Source organism: Hydra viridissima, unplaced genomic scaffold (assembly GCF_058129835.1).
Source record: "Hydra viridissima isolate aposymbiotic clone 2 unplaced genomic scaffold, HvirCarnegie_v1 scaffold_5, whole genome shotgun sequence".
Taxonomy (NCBI): domain Eukaryota; kingdom Metazoa; phylum Cnidaria; class Hydrozoa; order Anthoathecata; family Hydridae; genus Hydra; species Hydra viridissima.
Window position 1 is genome coordinate 10,032,402 of NW_028324304.1, and position 13,839 is coordinate 10,046,240.

The 13,839-nt window shown below is 29.8% G+C and overlaps 1 protein-coding gene across 6 annotated transcripts in view; it reads left to right on the forward strand.

Annotated features, from left to right (window-relative positions):
* LOC145188703 (uncharacterized) overlaps positions 1-13,839 on the forward strand; it is a 63,117-nt gene that overhangs the window by 23,186 nt on the left and 26,092 nt on the right. For all 6 annotated transcript variants that reach the window (XM_090086606.1, XM_090086611.1, XM_090086608.1 and 3 more), the window contains exons 6-7: positions 10,146-10,354; positions 10,791-13,813. In XM_090086606.1, the coding sequence (XP_089942732.1) occupies positions 10,146-10,354; positions 10,791-13,813 (3,232 nt within the window). The remainder of the gene's footprint in view (positions 1-10,145; positions 10,355-10,790; positions 13,814-13,839) is intronic.

Below are 13,839 nucleotides of genomic sequence, written 5' to 3' on the forward strand. Positions count from 1 at the left end.
ACTTTGTTAGGTCACACCATGGTACCTTGAATTGTTGCTTAAAAATTATGTTTTAATTTTTACTCTGAAAACTTATTTTATGTTCAGATAAATATCTTTTTTCACAATTTTAACACCCCTTGCAAAATTGCTAAATTTTGAGCAAACAAAAACTAACGTAATTTTATTTTTGTTATCTGAAATCTTAATTAAACTTGCTTTCAGAATAATCATAAAAGCTTTCATTAAAACTTATTTTTTTCTGAAATAACTTGCCAAAGCTTATTTCTTTAAAATAAATAATTTTTGTTCAGAACTTATCTCTCTAACTGTAAAGTAATTTACTCCTTAAAAACTCAGATGTTTCATAACCAATTTAAACTAAAGTGAGAAGAGCAGGAGCTCTGTGCAATGTATGTCACGACAAAGTTTACCTAAAGTCCTGGATGGAAGCATCATTTCTATATCTGCACCAGGAAATGATCTCAGATTTCTCAAGAAAGACTTTTAGTGCATAAAGGCTTTTACCATTGATGATGTGTTAGGTTGGGAGCTTGAAATTTTTTACTGCATTAGTGCCCACTGAGAAATTAAAAGGATAAATAAAAATTCCTGATAATCATCCCTTAGCTGATGTGTTTCAAAAGCAGATGGTAAATAGATAAGCATTCCCCCTGTTGCATGTTCTTCGATATTGGATCCTGAAACAGTTTATCAGTTGTTGTAAAATTAGCATCTTGGATCACTGTTGGTGAATGTTTCTGAAATTGCTTCAATAATCCAATTGATGGACCTTCAGATGAAACAAACAGTGATGTGAAAACATTTGAAAAGACAACTTCCATGATATGATGGCTGCATACAATCTCCAGACCATTTCACTCATCAGAGCTTCTTCAACTCTAACACATCACATGTGCCGTTATGAAGCCCTAAAATGCCTGTATTAAATTGCTTTAATACAGGCATTTCAGCGTATACTGTTCCTCTTTAAAATAGCCAACAGTTTTTCCAGACTATTCCCATTAACAATAGCATTTATGCGGTCCACATTTTTCTTTGATTTAGCAATGTTGGAGATCCAAATAAAAATAAATTCATCAAAAGATAATTTAAAACTTTCTAAAAGGGTTCATCCTTCACTTTAATCATGGAACTGAAATCCATTTAATTATGAAATTGAAGTACACCCAATATATCAAAGTTCAATACTTCAGTTTCAGTTTGATGCCAATTCAATATTAATTCAGTAACATCTTTAAGTAAAAAAGATGTTATTCAGTAGTTCTTTAAAGTTAAAGAGATATGCATGTACATTAGCACTAAGTAAGTAAATGAATTTATAGTATATTAATTTACTATAAATTCATTTACTTACTTGTGTAAATTTATTGTAAATTAAGCAAGTTAATTTATAGTTAGCACACATGTAAGTAAATGAGTTTACAATTTGCATTACAGCGTCTTACAAAAATTTTAAGCGCTGATGCTAGAAAGTAATGTTGACAATAGTTTGACTGTAGACTGCACAATCAGCCTGAAATTTTGCAATTCCTATACCCAATGGACAAAAGCATACCATGTGGATATATATATATATATATATATATATATATATATATATATATATATATATATATATATATATATATATATATATATATATATATATATATATATATATATATATATATATATATATATATATATATATAGGGAATTTAAATTTGTTTATATGGTGAAGCTTGTGATAGGAATATTATTATTATTAAGACCTGCATTTTTAACTAATTTTAATGTATAAATTGCTGAAGCTGCTCTATTAGATACACCAAATCTTATAGCTGTCAATCTAACAGCATCCACATTTAAGAACTTGTCATTACTTGTCATTACAATCATCTAGTTTGATATTAGTTTTGTAATCAAAACTTACTGTAAAAGAACCCACACTTCTTACTATCTTAGCTGTCTTTGATTTGTTCTTCCTTTATATATATCTTTTCTGTCTGTTAGCTTCCTTTCTATCAACCTATCCTATTTGCATTTTGCTCTGAGATCCTATCTTATTTCTTTGGACCTAAATTGAAGTTCTACACAAGGAATTTTACTTTTTTGTGAATATCTTTATCTCTTCACAGGACATTTACATTTTGCTATATTAAATTGTTTATCTATAACAATCAATTTATGAGCAATTTCTTGTTTAGAAGATGTCCTTTTATTTGCTAAACTGGTTGCTCTCTTCCATTTGATAATAATCCTTTATATATAATCCTGTAATCCTAATAACCTTCCTCTTTTCGTTGATATTTAGTATCAATAAATTTGTATTTGCCGTAAACTCTCTACTTCAGCACAAATTTTTTCATAAGTATTTCTCAAATTAGAAAACTGGTCACGATAATTACTTCTTCTAAGACACAGTTTAATTTTCTCATAGTAAAAAAGGTTATATCGAAGAGCATCCATCAGAGTAAAAAGATCCACCTGACCCATTTGATTTACTTAGCTTTTTTTCTTAATGTGAAAACTCTTTTAGTTACTCATAAAAATAAAAAAGTTTAATAGCTGTAAAATTGCTTTTTATAGGTCAATTTTTATGCTTTAAGGGGCCAAAAAACCCCATTAGGGAACAAGGAATTGACCCAGAATTTTTGCAGAATCATTAGAGACTACTTTATTATAGAAGATGAATAAGATAAAGTTTAAATATCAGTAAAGAATATATATATATATATATATATATATATATATATATATATATATATATATATATATATATATATATATATATATATATATATATATATATATATATATATATATATAAAATTAACTTATAGGCTTAAAATTCAAATGTGATATATTATTATTCAAAAGAGATTGGGAAGTAAAAATTTGTGCAAGTATTTTTAGTATTTATTTGTTTATCTTAGAGGATCAAAATTACAAATCGTTAAATCAATATTGTTTTCCTTGAAACTGGTTTACTACATAATTGTTTAAATATGAAGAGAATGCACAAGAAAAGTATTAAAGCATGCCATGTCTCCTTTTAAAACAAGGAAGATAATAATTTATATAGATGCATTTGATGCAGCAGCAAGTAATCTTTTGAAACATACTATGACAATTCCCATCTTTAAGGTATTAGACTCTAGTCAAAATCTCAAGATAGTAAATGTATAAGGCATCAAAGTTCGTCTAATTTTGCATATAATAGTTGTTACATACCAACTTTATTAAAAATTAAGGTGAAAAAGAATAGATAATATTAAATGGTTTAGGCTCACAGTAAAGACAAAAAGTAAAATGCTTTAGCTTTTTTAACATATAAAAGCATATAGCATTGTAAACAAAACTTGAAAACTTAATCTATCATAATTTATCATAGCCTTAATTTATCTTAATTTATAATAGCCTTCATACTTTTTATAGCTCTTTCTCTTATGATCTCCGATCCTATTGTTTTTAATGCTGTAATCGTCACATTGTAATCATCTTTGAATGATGATTAATTTTCTCCAAATTTCATCAAATGGTTCATGTACTGCAAGCTTAAACCACTAAGGGGGGGGGGGCAGCAATACCAGCTTGTTAATTGTCTGGATCCATTTGAAGGTCAAGCTGAGAATTTTTAGCTCAAAGTTCTTCATCAATAATTTTAAACTTGTTATCCAAAGTGTGAAGAGAAATGCTTTCAATTTCTGTTATATCTAAAATTTAAGAAGATGAAACACTTTCAATTTCTGTTATAGATTTAATTTCCAGTTCTGGTTTTGTAATTCTGACAGGTATATCACATGTAACATCTTTTCCCTTAATTTTTTGTTCATCTGTTAACAAACATCAGTACATAGGATCCAGAGAAACACCAGTAAGTATTACTTTATTTTTCATTGCATTTGCTTCTCTCCTTTGCTTTCTATTTCTAATACTTTCAGTTATGTTTTCTTCTCCTATAAAACAGATAGTGATCTTCACTCTGAAATTCGTAACAAAACATGGTTGGTACAGCAAATTTTTCAGATTTTTCACTTTGCTCCACAACATAACTGATATGTAACTTGTGAATTTGCCATATCAATAGAAACTGGTTTTAGATCTAACAAGTGATCAATCATCCAGTATATGCTACTTAGTAGCTTTATCTAAAACTGCTACTTTTTTAGCTCATTGTTTTATTTTTTCAAAGTGAGGTTTTCTTTCAGTCACCACAACTTGCCTAATCTAACTGATAAGATAAGTTGCAGTTCTTTCTGGTAATCCATCCCAAATGGCATGCTGTAATGTACCTACCCAACAATGCATGTGATGGACTTTTGAGAGGTTCTGCATTTCAAACATTATTTGATTTAAATTGTGTTCTTTTGAAGTCTCTGCATCTAATTCACATTCTTCAATTTCCTCTTGCTCAATATTTAGCTTCATAAGTGTGCTTAACGTAATTGAGGTATTATCTGTAGAAGTCCTTTTAATAGTTTTCTAGAGCTAATTTATCTTCATCAGCTTTTTGTAGTACCAGACATCAAATACTGTTACTATCTGATTTAACTTTTCATTTTTTTGCCATTTCACTTAATAAACCTTGCATAGCTGGCTTACAAAAGACAGAAGGAGGAATGGAATTTTTTTTACTAATAACTCAATAAGATAATTCTTAAACGGAACTGATGTTAAGGAAATAGTTATTGTTTTGCTAGTAAGAAATCTGCAACTATTTAATTGACATTCTTGGCTTGATGATGCTGAGGAACTAGCAGAGAAACTGATAGAGATAGATTTTTTCTTTTCATTCTCTTCCTTTTTTTTTCCATTTCCTTGAACACTGCAGGATGTACCCATCTTAAGTGCTGCATCAAATTGGATGCTCATGTTGAAGTACTAGTTTTAACTGTTGGTTTTTTTAAGTGTTTGTTTACATCTCACAAAATTTTGTTCAGTATCAGTTTCTTCACAAAATTCAAATACAATCTTGACCATCTTCAAACTCTTTGAAAAAGTCAAACACGCTAAATTTTTGGCCTAGGCCTATGCATATTTGAAAAATAATTTAAAATTTTTTTGTTTTAGCTCTTCTTTTAAATAAAAGGTAAATTAAATATAGATTTATAACAAGTATTTAGGCTGTAATCTTTAATTGGGTGCCTGTTGCACAAAATAAAATCTCTGAAAATAAATAGACCAAAGTTAAGTAACTGAGTATGATAAATTAAAAATATGAAGCATAACATTTTTTCCACTCCCAAAGTCTCTATAGCATGTAGACTAGGCTTATAGGCTACTCTTATATAAGTATTTATGAGAAAGTAATCCTATTTAGGTAAGCCACTTAACAAAATGTCAAAGTGAAGACTGTGATTTGCATTTTAATTTTTTTTTCAATTAAAGAAGTTTAAAAACTTTAATTTGAAAGCCAGGACCTGGAGGTTTTTTTTGGCTTCAGCCCTAGCTCTGGCTCTCAAGCCCTGTTGCTGGGTATCTTGTTTTATTTCAGTAATAACTGTGGATCCTAGCTTTATTGTTACATATTTCAACAAATGCTAGTTTATACCAGTCAAGGATTAAGAAATATTTGCTGCATGATTACTTTAAAGATATGTACAATATACATCCTTGCTGTGTATGGTCTTGCTGTGAAGGGCTCATGAAAGTGAAAGACAAAATTATTAGCTCAGAAAGACATTCCACTGCTAAAACATCCACTTTTTGTAAGGTTTGTGAACTAAATTTCTAAATTTATTATAGAGCTCAGGGCTGACAAAGTATACAAATAGATCAATGTTCCTAAATCCCTTCATATAGGCTGCTATTCTTACGCATTAACACCTGCAGAGTGATATTTAAGAACTGATACAACTGAAATTTAATGCTTTCTCAGCTGCATCTTCTAATGGATCTAATGTGTAAGTAAGATAAAGTTATTGATTGTAGGTTTAGCTAAAGATTGCCCCCAAACCATCATAAATCAATAAAAACTTTTGCTAATAGTCACCAGGAGCTCAAAACTGCTGCCAAGAGGTAAAGGTTATTGTAGTGCCAAGAGGTAAAGGTTATTGTAGTGCCAAGAGGTAAAAGCTATTTTAGTGCCAAGAGGTAAAGGTTATTGTTGCAAGTTTTTACTTGAAGGTATTTTGAACAAAAAAGGAACAAAGGTTTTTTGTTTTTTTAATTCTTATTTTAACATCTTAATGTGACACAGAAAGTTACTAAAAAAGTTGTTGAGGTACTTGGAAGTTATAGAAATGCAAATTGACTGAAGAGAATAAAATACAGGAACTTTGACTTGCTATTCAAAAGAACACTTTTCCAGTCATCAACAGACATTATTCAGTTTGTGGCCTCTGTAGTCTTTTTTTTCTTTTTTTGGGGCCAAAGAAGTGGTTCCCTTCTGGCATTTCTACCACCAAGCACTGTTTTCATCAATTGACTCTACATTGCTGTGACAAGTATTGGATCTTCTTGTGAACTATTCATACTATTTTTAATTTCTGGAGTAGTTAATAGTTTATTTCCAGTACAAATATTTCTTGTCTTCTGTAGTAGATGTAATTTGCTGATGTCCTTGTTTCTTATTGACCATACTTCCTGTTTCTTCCTTCTTTTTTAAATATTTTATGCTGGTAAATATTAAATTTTTTTTTTGCAACTTGTCCCATTCAATATTTTTCTTAGAAAAATGTAAATATTGTTTATCATTTTTCTACTGATAACTCATATTTTCTTGCCATTGTTTAATTCAAAAATATAAACTTTATCAAAAATAGCAATTATTATTAAATTTCAATCTAGCAAAACTATGCTATAACTTTAGTATAATGATTAAGTTAACTTACTGAAATTTAACAGGAAGGAATAGGTAAATGTTTATATTCTTGAGGATCTATAACCTTTACATAAACTTTGCTTTACAACTTTAGAATTTCTTTGAAATATCTTGTTCATAAGAATAAGATTATAATGTTGAGTTTTTCTTTCTGCATTTTTAAGTAATTGCTTACATAGCAGAATATACTCATGATTAGATTGATTCTCTCTGGATTATAGAATTTCCAAAATGCAAAATTTGTTTAGTAAATCTTTATATTCTCACATGCAGTTTCTTTTGGGCATTCTATATTAGTAATATAATTCTGAGATAAAAATCTAATCCAATATTGTGGTAGAATATGGATTTCACTGTTAGAAAATTTTAGGGTGTATCATTGATGAAAACACCCGAAAAAATCCATTTGAGGGGTGATAGTACATACCAATGTGATATCATTCCAAGTATTTTTAAAATCCAGGATTGGCGTCCGTGAGAGAAATTTGCTTTTCAATGTTTTCCTACAATAGTCATAATTAAAACCCGTATTCTTGATTGAAAAACTTTATAGAACATTGTTTTTTTCTGTATTTCATTCAAAAATTATACATTTTGCAAAAATAGCAAAGCAACACATGAATAAAAGAGGCTTCTAAAGACTAGTTTTAGAAAATAAATTAAAAATAGGCTTCTATTCTACTCTACCAAATTTTTTCTTCTTTCTGTTTGGAATGTCGTTACACTAACTAAACATGCTTACTGTTAAAGTCAACAACACAGTTAAGCAAATGCTTTCCATATTCTGGGTGAGTTGTCTGCCTCTTGAACCGTTGCCAGTGAGGCTTAAAATTTGAATGAAGTGCTTCTGTGGCTTGTTCACTATAATGGCCAAGACCTTTATGATTGTGAGAGATAAACTGAGACACATGGAAGAATACAGCATGAACCTTTGGTGTGATGGTTGCAGGAAGATCATGGTATGAACTTCTGAAGTTTTCAATGTGTTCTTGGTAATTTTTATCAAGCTGCATTCCAAAACAAGCCACGACCATCTTTTCAAACTTTCTGAATGTGTCAATGAATGGAAATGCTGCAAATGCAGCTGCAGCTTCAGCCTTTTCCTGAAGAATGTCTACATTTTTCAACAGCTTTTGGCAGTGGTTTCCTTGAAAATGTCCACCATGGAAGGGCTGCAGAGGGATGTTTAATGCCTCAGGCCAAGTCTTGCATTCTGGCCAAATGTTGGCCAAGTTTTTGTAGAGATGGTTGACAACACCAAGAAGCAAGTGAAGTTCCATGGGTGGGATTGCATCCAGAATAAGAGACTCATCTGGGAAGTTCAACAAAGGTGAGTGGATGACATTTCCAAATTGTTTAGCTTTTTTCACATCATTTCCATGAGCAATGAATTCTTGGTGTGCTTTTTTAATGCCTCCAAATGTTCTCAAAGAACCACATTGTCCAAGTTTTGAAGAATCAGCATCACACCAACACCATGGATGTTTACTGGCATGGGATTGAATTCCACAGATGATATTTGCAACTTTCATGTCACAAGACAAAACAAAGTGAATTGAATTTGGCTGTGTTAGTTTCAAAAGGTTTTGTATGTTTTCATATGTTTCTGGCATTCCTTCAGAGATGGCAATTAAAAGCTGTTTTTTTACTCCAGAGTCTTTGAAGGAAGAGCTGCAAAGCTTCGGTGATTTTAAGACTGGACTTGTTGGTTCTGGAGTTGTCTCTAGAACACCCAGACTCATCTTAAGAAAGTCTCCACCCCCATCAACTCCAATCTTAACAAGGGGCTGATCAGAAACATTTCGTGCATATAACACAAACTGCAGTAGGCTGGCAACATCCTTGCAATGTACAACATCTCTGATTGTATCACAATTGGAAAATTTTACTTTTGAAACAGTGAAGTAGTCATCAAGCAACTTTCCTTGTTCTGAAAATTTTTTAGCAAAGTAAGGCTCAACAACTCTCTTAATAGCCCTGTATTAAGCTGAACTTTCACTAAGCTTTCAGCAGAAGGTGGTTCCTTGAAAAGTTGAGTTGGTGCTGCTTTTCCTAAAACAAAATTAAATATTTTTTAAAAATTGAATGGTGGATTTATGAATATCGGTTTTCTAAGGCATAAACAAGAAAATATCAATTTCTAAATTGATCAAATGGACATACCAAGTTTGAGTGGTAATTTAGGACTTCCACTTGCATGGCTAAGTTGCACAGTACCATTGGGTGATGAATCATGTGTTTTCAACACAGAAGAAGCCACAACCTCTGCACCTTTGGTGTCTTCTGCCACAACCTCTGCACCTTTGGTGTGAGATTTTGCTTTGTTTGGCATTTCAAAACTTTAATTTCTTCACTTAAATTTTTTTGCAAATTACTAAAAACACGAAAAATTCAAGTTTAACTGTAACAGAAAACAATAACAATTTTGACAAATTTTAAGCTGTAGGGCTGTGGCAAATAACAAAAAAACACTCAATTTTTATCAAGTGCACTTTTAATGCTTATCTGCTTCAAAATAAACTTTAAGACTTAATATAAACTTAAGACTTTTTTATTTTAAGACTTAAAATAAACTTTATTTGGTTGTTTAATTCATTTTTTTTCAAGCAATGAAAATTTCATTTTTTTCTGTTTTAAGCAAATATTTAAATGCAAATTTCTCTCACGGACGCCAATCCTGGATTTTAAAAATACTTGGAATGATATCCGATTGGTATGTACTATCACCCCTCAAAAGGATTTTTTCGAGTGTTTTCATTAATGATACACCCTAAAATTTTCTAACAGTGATTTATTTAGACACAAAAGTTTTATTCAGCAACCTTCTTCCTTTTATGTTACTTCTCTTTAAATTCTGTTTCTTAAAAATCTAATACAAAATAAATTAGCACCAAAAAACTTACTGTAAATTTATTATGCAGTATGGAATATTTTCACACAAAATATTCCATACTGCATTATGATAACTAAAAAACTACACCATACTTCATTACGTTAAGTAAAAAACTACACCATACTGTATTATGATAACTAACTAAAAAATTACTGCATAATGATGGAACTTGGAAAAATTATTTTCATCATAAATTGTTTGTATAAACTTAGTTATTTAGTAACTTTTTTGTTAAAGTATTTCTGCTATATAAGAAAGACATAACTTAAAAACAGCTGATAATAATTTGATTATAATCAAATTTAGATTAATTTAAGTTATAATAGTTTGATTATTTACAATCAAGTTATTATTAGATTATTTTGAGTAAATAATAGAAGTAAAATAATCTAAAAAAATAAGTTGATTCAATAGAAGGCTTATTTAAATGCTTTCATCTTATAGAAACTTTACAGAAAATACTGCTTTGGGTCACCTCGAAAGAAAATAGTTGCAACCTGTAAATTAGATGAGTCTACAGAGCAATTAACTCCAAGTGGTAGAGGGAAAAGAAAGTTAAGTGAGCCTGCTTCCATGGCTGACTACATCACTGAACTTCACTCAAAAAAGCAATTTAAAGTACAAAATCCATCAATTCAAGATGTTTCAGAAAAGTATAAAAATTACTTTTTTATAGATTGAAAAGTACAATGTTTAAGTCTTATGCACCAATTTTAACTTTTTAATAAGTACTTTTAGTCTTTCAGTCTTTCCTTTTAATTAGCTATATTCATCAACAACACCATTCTAAGATAAGCATGTTGTGTTTCTTTAAAATATTTAAATATTCATTAGCCTCTATAAAGTTCAAATCTAAAAGAAAAGTTTTTAAAATAAACTCAGAGTACTAACATTTGATACCAAAGAAACTTGGTATCAATGGATTTTAGTTGTTAATTATATTGGTATGTGGTTTATTCTAATAAAGTGGAATATTCTCATTTACTAAAACATACAAAAAAGTATTCAAAAAATTTGTAGGTTTTGTATGATAAAGTGAGTTTGTAGTGAAAAGATTGCTTTTTTAAATCTTTTTATTTTTATTCATAGCACACTGGACATAGTTTCAAGAAGAAAAAGCAGTTTAAAAGCAAGAAAAAGTTTATTATCATCTTCACAAGTTAAGCATTATAAAAATCAAGATGAAAAAGAAGAGTTATTAGCCTCAGAAGAGAAAGGTATTGTTAAATATACTCAGGTAGCTAAAGAGAATGAAATTAAAGATACTGATGAAAATTCAAAATGTTTTGCTTACAAAAAACCACTTTTAAAAAGTCATTTCAAGATATTTTCTGAACCTTCAAGTGGTGTTGCTATTATGAAAAAAAATGCTCATGGGTATGTCATGTTTCCATTGGTATCTGATGAAGAAAAACTCCATCTGACACCAATCAAAAATTATATTGGTGATAATGTTAAAGATATTGATTCTAAGAAAAGATCATCTTTGGATGAGAGTAGTATAAGTTCTTTACAAATGAATGAAGCTCAAAAACAAGTTGAAAATGTAAATGTAATTAAACCTGTGACAACAATAGAATCATTAGAGGTAAATATATCACAAGTAAATCAAATTGATTTTAAGAATTGTCTCAAAACAAAGAAAAAAAATTTGATAGAAAATGTTTTGCCTAGTAAAAAAACTAACACTATTAAATTGCCCATGGTTTTTGATTTTAATTCAAATCACAACCATGCATTAGAAAATGAAAGCTTGCTATCTGGCTATTACAAAAAAGATCATGTTGAAATACCTGATGAGACAAAGTCTGATGTAATAAATTCTTCTATCAAGGGAAATATCTCAGAAGTATCTAATGATGATAGTGAGCAATTAAAGAGGAAAATTAAACACAAAAATAATGTTAAAGCTGTGAAAGAAAGTTTTAAACCTTCATTTCATAAAAGGAAATTGGTTACTACTAATTCATTCCAACAAAGACGATCAAATAGAGAAAGAAAAGAAAAAAAATTTATAGATGAAATTGATGATATTCATAAAACAAAAGATACTTTAAACAAGGAGTTGCTACTAGCTGCAATTAATTTTAATAATTCTGGTGATCAAACAGTTGCAGAATTTGAATCAAACATTAAGAATATACCTGAGGCTAATTTAGCCTTAGATAAGTCACACAATCCTTTTTTAAATTTAACAAAAGAGAGTAAAGAAGACCATGTTTATATCCATGATAGCAAGGAAACTTTGATAAATGTGAGTTTATTACCTGTTTGCCAGAGGAATCTAAAATTATCTGTTAACCATCTTACAGGTAATGAAATTCCGCCATTGCTCATGAAGCGTAGAAAATGCAAAAAATTTGAAGATAAATATGAGCTCTTCAAAAAGAAGTGGAAAGAAGAAAAAGAAAAAAGAAGGAAAGCTCTTCAAAATGAACATAGTGAAACAAAAACTTCTGACAAGCACATTGTTATCAGCCGTCAGAAAGAAACTAATAAATCTAGTGACATTTTTGTATCAGAGGAAGAGGATAAAAAATTTTGTTTAAAAGAAGTAGCAGCTGAGAAATTTTTAAAGGCTAATAAGGAGTCTGTTTTTGAAACTAAAGTTGTTTTAAATGATAAAGAAGTAAATTTAAATAATCACCTTAATCATGATTCTGAAATTTCAAGCAAAATTAGTGAAGATCAGCTCCTTACTTCTAAGTTAAATAATGAGATAAACAAACAATATCCAAGTCTGAAACCTATTCTTCAACGTCATCGTGGTAGACCTTCAAAGTTAAAGGGTGGTATAGTTAAAAAGGATGCTCATAAGCTGTTGGGAACAAAGCATCGGAAAAAAAAATTTTTTTCTAGAAAGAATAAAACAAGCTCTAAAGAACCTGATTTGGATATCAGTTGCACTCCTAATATTGGAGATACGTTATCAATGGCTAGTATGGTTATAAAAACTCAACCATATTTTGACAGACATGTATCATCTCCTTTGCATTTTGATGATTCTTCAAATTCTAGTAAAACATTACATGCAGGTAATTCTACTGAGCAGTCAAAAAAAAATCAGCAATCTTTTCTACTCTCTGTTAAAGATCCTACTTTAAGTGATTGTTCCAGTTATGACTCATCAGTCTTATTTCAAACTGAAAAACCTCTTCCATTAAACACTGGATTACAAAATGTTTCAATCTTGCAATCTACCCAGTATGAATCAGAAGAATCCATCATAATTATTCATCCATCATTTGATGAAGTAGAAAAGAATGATACTTTTTCATCAAAGGTTAAAAAGAAAGTCAATAACATTAATGTCTCTCACGACCTAAAGTTACCTCAAAATGCTCTGCATTTGCCTGAAAATATACCAGAATCAATTTTATCCAAAGATAAATCTCTAGTGGTCTCTAATCATTTGAATGAAATTGATTTAACTGATATTAAACTTTGTGAAAAGCCTAAAGAGCAAAAAGAACACAATAAAAGGTTAAGTGTTGATTTTATTGCTGGTCAGTTGAAGTTTAAACAAAAACTGCATCAAAAAAACTATGAACAAGAATGCTGTATCTTTCAAAAATTAGGACTGCAAAATACTAATGTGCCTCTTCAAAAGTTAAATGTAATTTCTGATGCTATAAATTGTCAACAGCTTGTAAAACAGGCTGCATTAAATAGTAAAAATGAAAGTGCAAGCTCTTGTTTGCAAAATAATCTCATTAAACTTGCAAGTCCTGTGTATAGCTGTTTATTTGTTTCTGAATCAACTTCTGAAAAAGTTTCACATCAACTAGAAAAGCAAGAATGTCTTGACAAAGCACTACCTCTTACATATCCTTTTTCTATTGAAAAGCACTTTTCAAACTTAAATGATAGTTGCAAAGTTGACAAACCTGTTCTAAATCAAATGCCAGAGCTCAAGGTTACTATGCAAACAAACCATTTCCCCTGTTTCTGTCTTATATGCATGAAAAATAAGGGGTTGTTAAAGATACCTAGCATAGCACTATCAGGTAGTGAAGAGAAATTTCAAATTGAAACCACACTGGCTCCTGATATTTTTCAGAAATCAGTTAATATGCAACAGGATTTTTATGGGACATGCTGTAATCAATCAAGTATTTTGTTTCTTTTTTCACATTTT